This window comes from Monodon monoceros, unplaced genomic scaffold (assembly GCF_005190385.1).
Source record: "Monodon monoceros isolate NGI ecotype Baffin Bay Population unplaced genomic scaffold, NGI_Narwhal_1 Super_Scaffold_22, whole genome shotgun sequence".
NCBI lineage: Eukaryota > Metazoa > Chordata > Mammalia > Artiodactyla > Monodontidae > Monodon > Monodon monoceros.
In genome coordinates, this window is record NW_021703779.1 from 36,859,499 (window position 1) to 36,872,792 (window position 13,294).

The window sequence follows — 13,294 nt, forward strand, 5'->3', positions numbered from 1 at the left end:
ACACAGCCTGTGCTCCGCAACGGGAGAGGCCACAACAGTGAGAGGCCCGCGTACCACCAACAAAAAAAAAAAAAAAAAAAAGAAAAAAAAAGAAAAGAAAAGGAAAGAAAACTACAGAGCATTAAAAAAAAATCAAAATAGAGGAAGAAATGGCAAACATTACACCTATCCAGGCATTCTTGCCCGATAAATTATCAGTCATCTGACCATCGTTTTAAGCAGTACTTCTGACTCTTCTTTGGTTCAATGGTTGAGTGACATCTGCGGTAGCCAGCTTCCAAGATGGCTCCCAAAGACCATCACCTCCTGATATTTATCCCTCCCACACTGAATCACTGATGGCTTTGGGCGACCAACAGAATACTGCAGAAGTGACAGTGTTGACTTTAGAGGCTAGATCAAAAACAGGCATTGCAACTATGGCCTTGTTCTCTTTAACTACTTGCTCTGTGAGGACAGTTGCCCATGACCTTGGGCAACTTATGCAACTTTTCTGAGGTTCACTTTTCCTCACCTTGAAAATGAAGATATTTATTTCATAGTATTTAACAGGGTATTGTGAAGACTGAATAAGACGTGCATATAAAGCACGTAACAGGATGCCTGGCACGTAATAGGCTTTCATTAAATGTGGCTAATACTGGTGTGGTGGTGGTAGTGGTGGTGGTAGAAGCTGCAGTAGCAGCAACTGACTGGCTGTGAGATGTGAAGGAAAGAGAGGAATCAAGGATGATTCCTAGGTTTTTGGCTTGAATAACTGAAGAAGTGATGGTGTCATCTACTGACTTCGGGGACAATAGAAGATAAGTTGTGGAGAGTAAGGACATTCTTTTTTCTTGGACCGAAGGTACTTATTAAGCCTCAAACAGGTAATACTAAAATTATCTTTCAATCACTTATAAACAGGATTCCTTTTCCATTCTTTCTTCTCTAAATTATTTTGAAGTATTTTTTTGTTCTAAATAATTCCTTCCTGGAACATGAAAAATTGTTGAAGTAAAAATGATAGGAATTCCAGAGGTCAAATTACTCTGCAGTCAATGGCCATGTACCCCTGGATGAACCACTGTTCTTAATTAAATGATGGCAAGCACTGCAAATGCAAAGATGAATAACAGCAGAACAAAATCCAGACACTCAGGTAGTCCTCACTTTTGTTTTACAGAGAAGTATTAGCAAACATTAGGAAGGATATATGCAATCAACAAGAAATAAGATAAGCATCAGGGGTTATGAGAATTGGCAAAGTACGTTTTTTAATTTTAAATGAAGATTTACTGATAACTAAAGTGCTCGAGCTTGATGAAATTAGATTTCTGTTCCCATTCTCAGACTCCCACTGGTTTAACTACCCAAGGAAGGGTAATGTGTGATGCAGGCCTGGCTCCTCAGCTGTACACACTTAGCTTTCATTTAGTTAATAGTTCATAGACTGATTAAACAATACTATACATAAAATTGGTTTCACAATTCTTTATATTGTAATATAACTATTGATTTTATTTGAGGCATATTTGGTCTTCGGATTCTGGCGCTTTCCAGGATTCCCCAAAGTCATTATGAAATACTCCAAACAATGTACTACTTTGAATCTGAATGGAGGCAGCACAGGACAATTTGAAGTAGAATAAGTTAGTTCATTAGTTAACCAAGATGAGACCCAAACCCCTGAATGCACTGCTCTGGGCCTCACTTCTTTATCCCCCAGCTCTATGATATTTGATTCCAGTAACCTGCTGAAGTAAGAAAACTTTGCATTTAGTTTCTCTTTATTTGTGATAAAGCTGAATTGCAAATAAGCCATCCACAACGATTTTACAGACAGGTTTGTACCAATATTTTATTGGGTTACTATGGAGTGGTTCCCTCTACCACTGTATTGTACAAAACTAACTAGTCGTGGGGATTAAACCTTTGAACTTAACTTCTGCTAAGCATGCTAATGAAGTTAAATGAGGTGTACCGGTTCATGAAATAATCAAAAGGAAGCACAGTATATATACTGTCCACTAATTTCCTCCCACTATAGAAATAGAGAAATGAGTTTGGTTTTTTTTTTGAGAAGGTAGTTGCTACATTTACCGTTAACTACTGAATTTCTTCAATACTGTTTAATTTCCTTTTCTTCCCACTGCAGCTCGTGTCATGCAAGAATCTATTCACGCTGACTAAAACTGAAAGATAATGGAAGAGTGATGATCAGAGAATTTAAAATCTGAAATTTAGCATCACCACCCTGAACAACAGAGCCTTGGTTGGCATAAACTACTCATACAGGTAAGACTGATCACTTTTAACTTAAAAGTTAACTCTATAAAAACTCTAACAGGACTAAACTTTTTAAGTTTTGAAAGCTGATCATTAAGAAAGGTCAGCATATTAATTATGTAGATAATCGTTAGTAACTGAAGTTAGAATTGTAGACTTCTTTCATTTGTCAAATTAGCAGAGGCACAATGTGTTACAGGAGTGATTCAAGATAAGACAATCTGCTGAGAGGAATGCAGTCTTGTACACATTCTCTGGAGAGCAATCTTGTATATATAATGTGATTGTTATTTGATTTTTTAAGCTTTAGAGTATTTTCTAAATTTTAGAAAATAATTATCTAGCAGTTTTATAATCAAACTTTACCTTTAAAGGAGAGGTACACAGTAGATACAAATTTGATGTTTGGGAAGCTAAAGATGGTCAACTAGTTGTCATTTGTTATAGTGAAGGTTCCTATAGAGTTTCGATGTCATCTGTCTGATAAAGCTAGCCTCCGTGAAAGTCTTTTTACCCCTCTTCTGTTCTGAAGCATTTGCTAGTAGAAAAGCAAGGCAATGGTAATGAATAATATGAGATAACAGATGCTCTATGTGGTGGTCTAGTTTAAAAAAAAAAAAGGAATACTATCCATTAATACGGAAGCACCACCTTTATAGATTTTAGTACATAATGCATTATCTACACAAGGCAGCGGCTAGTGTTTTTAACATCATCATAAAAGGAAGCTCCATTCCTTATGTAATATAAAAATTTACTTTGATCAGATAATTTTTTCTTAAGAAATAAACTGGCTAATTTCACTCTCTGATTTTTTTTAAACATCTTTATTGGAGTATAATTGCTTTACATTGCTGTGTTAGTTTCTGCTGTATAACAAAGTGAATCAGCTATATGTACACATATATCCCCATACCTCCTCCCTCTTGCATCTCCCTCCCACCCTCCCTATCCCACCCCTCCAGGTGATCACAAAGCACCGAGCTGATCTCCCTGTGCTATTCGGCTGCTTCCCACTAGCTATCTATTTTACATTTGGTAGTGTATATATGTCCATGCCACTCTCTCACTGCGTCCCTGATTGCTCTTTTCCTGGGCAACGTTAGTCCATTAATATTTATTTTGATGATTTCTATAATCTTGCTTTTGAAAAATATTTATTCCATATTTTAATTGATTTTTTTCTTCATTTTTGTTCCATCCCCCCACCCCCCAGTAAATTAGAATTTCAGCACTCTATTCCTATTTTTTAGGTGGTTACCTTGAAATTTTGTCATGCATATTTAACCCGACATATACTAAAGTGAAACAGTATGTTAATCCCACTGCCAAAGAATACAAAGGCACTGGAACATCAAGTTAGATCCCAGTCTTGACTTGCGTATTATTCTTGTCCAGCACTTTCGTTCTGTCCTGTTTTAAATCCACAAATTTGAAATTACTCTTAAAATACATGACTATTTTGGTTTGGATTTACATAAATGTTTACGATTTTATTTGCTCATCATTCCTTTTTGCATTGCAGACCATCCTTTGGGGAGCATTTTTCTTTCTTCCTAAACTACATCCTTTAAAGTTCCTTTAGTGATAGTCTCTTGTTGATAAGCTCCCTCAGGTGGTGTTTATCTGTAAATATTTCATTTCAGCCTCAATCTTTTTTTTTTAACATCTTTATTGGAGTATAATTGCTTTATAATGTTGTGTTAGTTTCTTCTGTATAACAAAATGGATCAGCTATATGTATACATATATCCCCATATCCCCTCCCTCTTGCGTCTCCCTTCCACCCTCCCTATCCCACCCCTCTAGGTGGTCACAAAGCACAGAGCTGATCTCCCCATGCGATGCAGCTACTTCCCACTAGCTATCTATTTTTACATTTGGTAGTGTATATATGTCAATGCTACTCCCTCACTTCGTCCCAGCTTAACCCTCCCCCTCCCCGTGTCCTCAAGTCCATTCTCTACCTCTGCGTCTTTATTCCTGTCCTGCCCCTAGGTTCTTCAGAACCATTTTTTTTATCTGACTGATTTTTAAATCAATTCCAGTTTGCCAGGCTGTACTGGATTCAGATACAAACTCACTCTGAAGCATATGGACCGTTTTCTAAATAAAAATTGCAAAGCAACAAAATAAAATGATAAAGACACTGGTAGACATTAAGGGTCTTAGTACTTGAACCTAGAGATACTCAAGCTTTCAAGCCTTTGGGTGAAGACTGGTTTAAAAAGTTATTTCAAAATTATAATGGTATATTTTGGGAAAAATCCCTATTTCTATAATCTAAGATGCAGAAAATATAATCATGATTCTGAAGAGGGGTGGAGAGTAAAATATTCCTGAGGGGCTGGGGGCATATAAGAATCTCAGAAGGCGGTGGGTAGTAAAAAGTTTTGTGTTTATCAAAAGAGAGAATGAGAAGAAAAAGATTGAGAATCCCTATTCTAGATTATAAAAGAGTGGAGAATGTGGTACTTAGAAAGGTATGGTGAAAAATACAGAGAAATGAAGCACATTCTGAATAGAGCTCATGATTTTTATTTGACCAGAATCCAAAAAGTTTTCTTACTTCCACCTGAAAGAAGTAAAGGCATGAGAAAAATAAGAATGAAAAGGAGTTTGTATTTGTACCTTTTGAAGCAAGAAATATTTAAAAATAAGACATTAAAAAAGCAAAATCACACCTGCATTTATACTGTGATTAAAACATCTTCTAAAAAAAAACTTCTCTGAAAAACCAAGATACTAAATTACACACAAAGACACATGAGGGTGCTCTAACCAACAAGCAGTAGCAACTACAGTTTTGACACAGAATCTTAAACTAGATTTTTATTGAAGTATGATAGATTATCATTAAATATTTGAAACAAGAAATTACTGATGCCATTTGGTAAAGACCCTGGGATTCTGGTGTCCATCCTTGGTCACTACACTTTCCTTCTGTTCAATTCAGGATCTTGCCTGAGTGTTTATGTAGAATTAAGTTTACTTCTGAAATATGAAAAGTGACTTTTCTAATAGTATTAGATTATAGAGAAGTTCTTTAGCCATGAAAAGACACCATTTTGAAAAGTATTTATGTACAATTAACGTGGTAATTAAAAATCGGTCTTCTATTAACATGGCCACAAAATACTTTTGCAACACTTTCCTTTGGCTAGTATGTGCCTTAAAATTGTTTAAATTATCTTTCTAGGCTAAAAATCAGTTGTCATTTACAAACTGCCTTAAAATCTAATATAAGAATTATAAATTTCTCTAGTATAAAATAATAAATCTCAGGCATTTAACTATTTCTATCAAATTTTGTTTTTTAGACAAAGGCACCATCCACAATAATCAACTTTCTTTTATCTCAATTGGACAATCGTGATTAGAAAAGGTGAGACGGCATCTATACTTTCCCTTTTCATCCAATATATTTATGTTACTATTTTATTTTATCCAATGCTTTATAAAAAAAACTATTCAGCTGAAATACCATCTATAATTTTAATACTAAATGTCTGCAATTCTGTTCTAGTTCCTGTGGCAAAATTCAAGGAAATCTGATATAAATGAGTAACAACTCAACATGTATTCAACCATCCATGATCTCTTCCATGGCTTTACCGATCATTTATACCTTCCTTTGTATCACTGGTCTCTTTGGAAATTCTCTCTCTCAGTGGGTATTTTTAACAAAAATAGCTAAGAAAACACCAACGCACATCTACCTAGTACATCTTGTGACTGCAAACTTGCTTGTGTGCAGTGCCATGCCTTTCATGGGTATCTATTTCCTGAAAGGTTTTCAATGGGAATATCAATCTGTGCAATGCAGGGTGGTCAATTTTTTGGGAACTCTATCCATGCATGTAAGTATGTTTGTCAGCCTCTTAATTTTAAGTTGGATTGCCATAAGCCGCTATGCTACCTTAATGAAAAAGGATTCCACACAAGAGACCACTTCGTGCTACGAGAAAATATTTTATGGCCAGTTACTGAAAAAATTTCGCCAGCCCAACTTTGCTAGAAAACTATGTGCTTACATATGGGTAGTTGCTCTAGGCATAATTATTCCAATTATCATATACTACTCAGTTGTGGAGGCCACAGAAGGAGAAGAGATCCTGTGCTACAATCCGCAGATGGAACTAGGAGCCATGATCTCTCAGACTGCAGGCCTCATTGGAACCACATTTATTGGATTTTCATTTTTAGTCGTACTAACATCATATTACTCTTTTGTCAACCATCTGAGAAAAATAAGGACCTGCACATCCATTACAGAGAAAGATTTGACTTATAGCTCGGTGAAAAGGCACCTTTTGGTCATCCAGATTCTACTAATAGTTTGCTTCCTTCCATATAGCATTTTTAAACCCATTTTTTTTGTTCTACACCAAGGAGCGGACTGTCAGCAATTGAATTATTTAATTGAGATAAAAAACATCCTCACCTGTCTTGCATCAGCCAGAAGTAGCACAGACCCCATTATATTTCTTTTTTTAGATAAAACATTCAAGAAGACACTATATGATCTCTTTACAAAATCTGAGTCACCACATATACAACCCTCTGGTTGATTTCTGAATGGAAAACACCACCAAACAGAAAAGTGTTCATATGAGTCTATTAGGGACCCTAAATTACATGATTAACAGGTCATAGCTTGGTTGATAATAGGCACCAAGAAAATCTCTTTGGTTTTTAAAAATAAACAAACAAGCAAATATAAAACTCACTTTACGGTTCTACTTATAGTGAAAGTTGAGATGGCAGAGAGTTAAGAGGCAAAAGTCAAGCATACTGAAAGGATCCCACTGCATATAAAACCAACAGACCATTTTCTGTTGAAACTCAACCATGGATGCTTCTATTCAAAACACAATACGTCACGACTATAGGATAAAGAAGCAAATGGTTTATGACTTTTCTACTTTTTGGGAGTTAGAATACAAGGGTCCATCTGTGGGTAATGTCTTGTTGGTAGCTTTAAAAATGAGTAAAAGAAAAAAGTGAGTAAGAAGTTTCCTCATTTAAGTCCTATCTAAATGTATGAATAATGTACTACAAAAATCCAAGGTTTTATTTCATAAACACATTATTTATTTGGTGTTATCTGGTTCATGATCCTGGGAGAAGCAACATTCATTGATTCCAGTATTTATTAAGTAGATGTTATTTATAAATATGCTTAAATATTTGGATTAGGCTTTGTCAAAATAAAAATGAATATAATGTCATTACATGCTGATCTTCATCACGTTTTATATATTTTCCTCTGTATCCAATATAAATAATGTTATTAATGACAAACAGTACCTAGCATGTAAATATGTTTAATTAATTTCTGTGAAATAAATGAATGAATGATAGGCAGTATAATAGTATCGTCGTTGCAAGACTGGTCTCTGGAGTTAGAGTCCCTAGATTCAATACTAGTTCCACCTCTTATTTAGCTGGACAATCTTAGGCAAATCACCCACTTTAAGTGTTAAGTTCTTCATTTGTAGAGTGAAAAAATACTATGTAATTCATAAGTACTATGATTAAACCAGATGATGTTACTATTATGAGTAGCTATCCTTTACTAAGTACTTGCTGTTGTGCCAGGCACTCTGCTCACATGCTTCACATGTATTATTTGAATCATCACAACCCTAATGTATGCCAATTTACTGATGAAAACACTGAAGTGCATAGTTAAATAAGTCACCCAAATTTTCTCCAATATCTAAGTAAATATTTAAAGGGTAAGCCTTTCTGAATGGTCATTTCTTTCTTCCATGCAATCTTGTCACAGTAAGACAAATGATGATGGCTATATTCTGTATTATATATATTATAATTTAAAATAAAAAAGAATGTGTGCTTTATCTTCCTAAAGAGATCATAAGCACCTTTGGAGCTTTAGTCTCTTTTCTATTTCTACTCCTATGGTACTTGCATTCTCTCTGCTCAGATAAGAACCAAACATAAACAGCTGAATAAAACTGAAGTTGAATAAACCTTAACTGTAACCTGCTACTTCGTTAGAGACTGCTTAAAGACTCATTTATTCTCTACATGGTAATTTCTTCAGTGCTCAAAAAGTTTAAAGTTCACATGGCACTTCTAAGCCTTTAACCTCATAGCATGTTTCGTTCTAGAATTTAAAATATAGAAACAATTCACTATACAGATTCCCCAAGAGCCATGTGTTCAAAATCACTAGAGGTTTTCCCAACACATCTGTGCAATTTTCATTAAAAAAGAATAGAAAACAGTAAATATTTTTTCTCCTTTTTTACTTCAATGTTTAACTGAGAGAAGAAAATGTTCAGAGAAACATCAGAAAAAACACACGCTGGCTTCAAATATTTACAGTATACAACTATTCTTTTATAGTAGCAACCTTATTTCTGTCTTATTATTTTTAATTTGCAGAGATGAACAAAGACCTGGGAACTCCAGGTGACTCCCTAAGTGCTGGCTGTATACAGGGGTGTCCAATCTAGTAATTTCATAGACATGAGAATCACATAATAACTCAACGTCGACCAGGAGACTTCCCAAGACATCCAGCTTTCTCCAGTTAGAGCAATACTTTTATTCTTACATAAATTTTAAAACCAGAACTCATTAGACTAAGAGGAATTGAGAAGATGATCAATAGTTTTCATTTAACATAAGCAGTACTGTATTAAATCTCACTGCACTTAGGAGTTCTAAAGATATATGTAACTTGTAAAAAGCATTATTAAAAAAATCACTTTATATCACCACTATTTAAATAAAAGATAAAAGATATTACACCAAAGTAGAGCTTCCTACATTTAAAAAAGGCAGGAAAAAAGATATGCAATTTCTCAAGTTACTCATTCTGATAGACAACTTCTGTTTTAATTCTCTGTACTGAGCGTATTAATCACCATGTTTATCTTTATACCATAGATGCTTTCGTGAATAGGTGACTGTAAATTATGTTGAATTTTTTGTGTAATTGAAGTACTGCCTATTTAATGTCATGGCAAATACTTTATATAAGGTATCCCTTTCTAAATTTACCCTAACTTTAAAGTGTGAATTTCAGAAAAACAATGTTTTTAATGTGTCCGTGAGTTATAGTCAAACACAATTTCAGAAACCTCAAATTTTGACTTAAAGATCAACAAGATTATATCTTAACAGGCATGATAAATGTTTATTTCCCCCTTTATCCTTTCATATATACACTCCCATCAAGGCAACTTGCAAACTATTAATCAGGAATATGTACCATTAAGACTAGACCAGCAAAATTAAGGATGTACTACTCAACCTGAAAGTGAGTTTCTATTCTGTGAGTAGAAGAGGAAGGTGTTGAAGAAGGAAAAAATTTTCCTCTACCCCTGTAGGTTCTCCTGGCTGGTCTAAGAGTTAAATTGACATGAGACAGATTAACAGGAGAAAAAACAAATTAAATTATGTACCTGTGGGGGTTCCATAGGAATATGAGGCCCAAGGACAATCTGGGCAATTGGAACTTATATGCCATCTGAGAGAGGAGAAGGAGGTAGGGGTTTGGGACTTCAAAGGGGAGGAAGGCAACTCACATGGAGATAGAAAAACAAATGTTTGGTAAACAAGTGCTTGCTACTCCATGCAAAGACAATGGAACACAGAGAGGACTTTGGTGTCCCCAGCCTGCTCAGCTCCCCCACCATACCAGCTCATATTCTTTGCAGACATCTCTGGTGATAGTACTCTTCCTAGACCAGGCCCTTTAAATTCTTTCAGGTGCTTAAGGAGGAGGTAAAAAGAAAACTTTCCTGAATCTTTTGTTTCTTAAAAACAACCAGCGCCAAATAGTCTTCAAGCCAAAGAGATACATTTTGGGGGTGGCAAGTTTTGTTCCCCTACAATGTCAACCCTGTTCTGATTTGGTAAGGACGACTGCAGCCCACCCCTGGCTTTGCAGTCTGCAGGGTGGAAGTTGTTATGAACAAACGTGTGAAGACAGGTTGAAAGGAAATCTTGCTTGGCAAACCACAAAGGGAGCACAGAGGGACACTGGTAATTTGCTAAGCATTTCAATCCTGCAGCCCAATGCCATGAACCTTCTCTGACTGCCCCCGAATTCAAAGTGAGTTGATATCAGTGGCAAGAGTTACTACAGCTAGAAAGGTTTTATACCTGACAGCACAAATGCTCTGGCTGTATCATACATGCTTGCTACCGTTGGCTAAAAAGGAAAGGAGCAGTGAAAGGATTCACATCTGTTAAGCAAAAGAAACAGTCATTCTTTTCTTTTCAAATCAAGGAGTTGATTTTTTTTGAAGGGGGGTGGGTGGAAAAAGAGAAGCAAAATCATCTTAAATTTATCTCGTATTTCTAAGTATTAAAACCCCACTTTCAAGCTGAACATGTACATTATGCTCTCAACAACCTTACGAAAGTAACGCAGAAGGTAAGCCTGTGTGCTTATTATAATAAAGAATAGAATAAGTAAGTTTTCATTTTAAGGAGAATTTCAATATTTTATATAAACATGAGGGACTTTTGGGAGTTGTGGTAAGAGATGTAAAAGAAATGTCAAGAGCAATAGAGGAAGAAATACCGTAAGAAATCCACAATGCTATGGCAACTAGCGTGATCTGATGAACACCCATTTATAATGAAGTCTGGCCCTAAGCTGGTGAAAGGAGAACTGATACCATAAGGGGACCAGAGAGCAGCCAGGCGTGTTCACGGGTTAGCAAGGAAAACCATTTAAAGGAAGCACACACAGAAATGCTTGGGCGGAGGCTCCTGGCTGAGCGGCTGTGAGACTGGGGTTTTGCAGTTCTGAGAACTAAAAACGGAGCCCCCAAGCCTCCTGGGCACAGGCCCTATTCAGAATAGAAAGTGACTGTGTGTACAGCAGTTTGCTCTCAAAGAAGCTGCTTAACTTCAACTTCGTTTATTAAAACAGTACATCAGTAGGTCAGAGCCACAGAAAGGTCTACGGCTTGCTTGTCTCTCCACGCCCAGGTGATGCTTTGTGAGGCTGTCTCTGGGAGTCAGGAGAGACAAGAAAATTTCAACTTTCACTGCTTAACAGAGCAAGTGAAGGCAGGCAAGGAGCCAGGAGTTGCATTTACCTTGAAAACTGTTCTATTTCTTTCTAAAGTACTTTTAATTTAGGGGTGAGAGGAAGAAAACACTGAAACATAATGAAAGTTACCACATCCTTTCATAAGAAAAAAAGGAATAAAATACATGCCTTAATTAATGCCTGTAGGGAGTCAAAACATGAGAAATATGCCATTATGACAGTGGGTCTCAACTGGCGGTGATTTTTGTGCCCCAGGGGACATTTGACAATGTCTGGAGACATTTTTGAGTGTCACAATTGGGGGGAAATGCTACTGGCGTGTAGTGGGTAGAGGCTGGGTAGAGGCAACAACAACACAGGACAGCCTCCCACAACAAAGTGCCTGGCCCCAAATGTGCATGGTTGTTGGGAGATGCTGTACTATGATGACACACCTTCTCAAATTTCAAAGGATTATATAGTTATTTTTTACACAATTTCATGTGAAACTGCTTCTCGAAAGCGAGCAGTTTCCACTACAGGTCACATGGCACCATATACTCAAATCTAACCTGATATAACCAAACATTTTTAGACTCAGGTATTATGATTTCAAAAAGAAATGCATACCAAGTAAAGAAAAAAGTATTATTAATATAATGTTAGGACCTTTGGGAAACCCAATGCTTTTGGATCAATATCAAGAACTTGGGGTGGGGGGAGGTGAAGGAGGGAGGGAAGGAGAGAGAGAGAGAACCAGAACCAGGGAGAAAATGAGAATATTCTTGGCTAGCTGAAACAGTTGATTAAATAATCTAAATATTTCTCAAAGGAATGGAACGCTCCAATGGTCTTCTATTTTCTTTACTAAGTATAAGGGAAGAAAATTTTGACAAAAACTACAGAAACCAAAATCTACATACAGAAGAAATCTATTCAGACAAGTCACTGAATATACAATATCTGAATGTGAAGAAAAGCTACTAGGCTGCAAAATTAGTTGTTTTAGCAAAAACAGTAACAACACATCAAGTGAAATTTTAAATTATTAGCCATGTGAAATGTATTGTTATTAAAGATCACTACAATGGAAAACCCCTATAATAAGGTCCTGAATGAAACTACTTTGGGTTACCTAAATTACTGAAATTATAATAGTAAATCCTGTTGACACAACCTTCAAATACATCTGGAAATCTACTTTTTTTACCACCTCCTTGCTACCACTCTGGCCCTGCCAGGCAGGAGCATCTCCTGTTTCCCAAGTTCCACCCTTGAGCCCCTATTCAATGTATTACCAACAAAGCAACGTAGTCCTGTTACCGTGGAAAGTCAGATCATAGTCCATCTTTGTTCAGAACTCTCTGGTGAATCCTCATTTCTGTCAGAGTAAAAGTCAAAGTCCCTCCCCTCCTTTCCTCTCTAACCTTATCTACTATCCACTCTCCCCTTTGCTCACTGCGCCTCAGCCATACTGGCCTCCTTGCTCTTGCTCAAAAGGGCACTTATGCTCCTGCCTTAGTGCCTTTACACTGGCTGTTCTTTTACCCAGAACCCTCCTCCTTCGATGTCAGTTAGTGCACTCTCTCTCTCTCCTTCGAGTCCTTGCCAGAGGTCAGGTTCTCAACGTGGTCTGCTTGATCACCCTATTTAGAATTGCAACCCCTTCTCCAGCAGTCCCTACCTACCCCTTTGGCTGCTCTCTTTTTTTCTGTAGTTCTTTTCACCTTCTAACCTACTACACAGTTGACTTCCTTATGCTCAGTGATCAGTGTCTGTCTCCCTGAACTAGAAAGTCAGCTCCACTGGGGCAGTGATTTTGTCTGTTTTGTTCATTGATGTAGCTCCGGTTCCTAGAATAGTGCCTGACACATAGTAGGCACTCGATACATATTTTTGGATGCACGTCTTAAGAAAAATACACCCGAGTTCAAATTTACCAATTAGCTAAATGTGAGTATTACATTTACCCATGCGAAATGTATAGATTTCAGGTACTGAAAT

The 13,294-nt window shown here is 36.6% G+C and overlaps 2 protein-coding genes across 9 annotated transcripts in view; one reads left to right on the forward strand and one right to left on the reverse strand.

Annotated features, from left to right (window-relative positions):
- Nucleotides 1-13,294, reverse strand: part of CASK (calcium/calmodulin dependent serine protein kinase) — a 386,526-nt gene that overhangs the window by 165,968 nt on the left and 207,264 nt on the right. The gene's annotated exons all lie outside the window — the stretch shown is intronic.
- GPR82 (G protein-coupled receptor 82) lies at nucleotides 737-6,996 on the forward strand. The gene is made up of 4 exons (XM_029240365.1): nucleotides 737-869; nucleotides 2,138-2,277; nucleotides 5,589-5,653; nucleotides 5,795-6,996. Exon 4 carries the CDS (start codon nucleotides 5,829-5,831, stop codon nucleotides 6,837-6,839), a length of 1,011 nt encoding a protein of 336 aa, XP_029096198.1. The 5' UTR covers nucleotides 737-869; nucleotides 2,138-2,277; nucleotides 5,589-5,653; nucleotides 5,795-5,828; the 3' UTR covers nucleotides 6,840-6,996.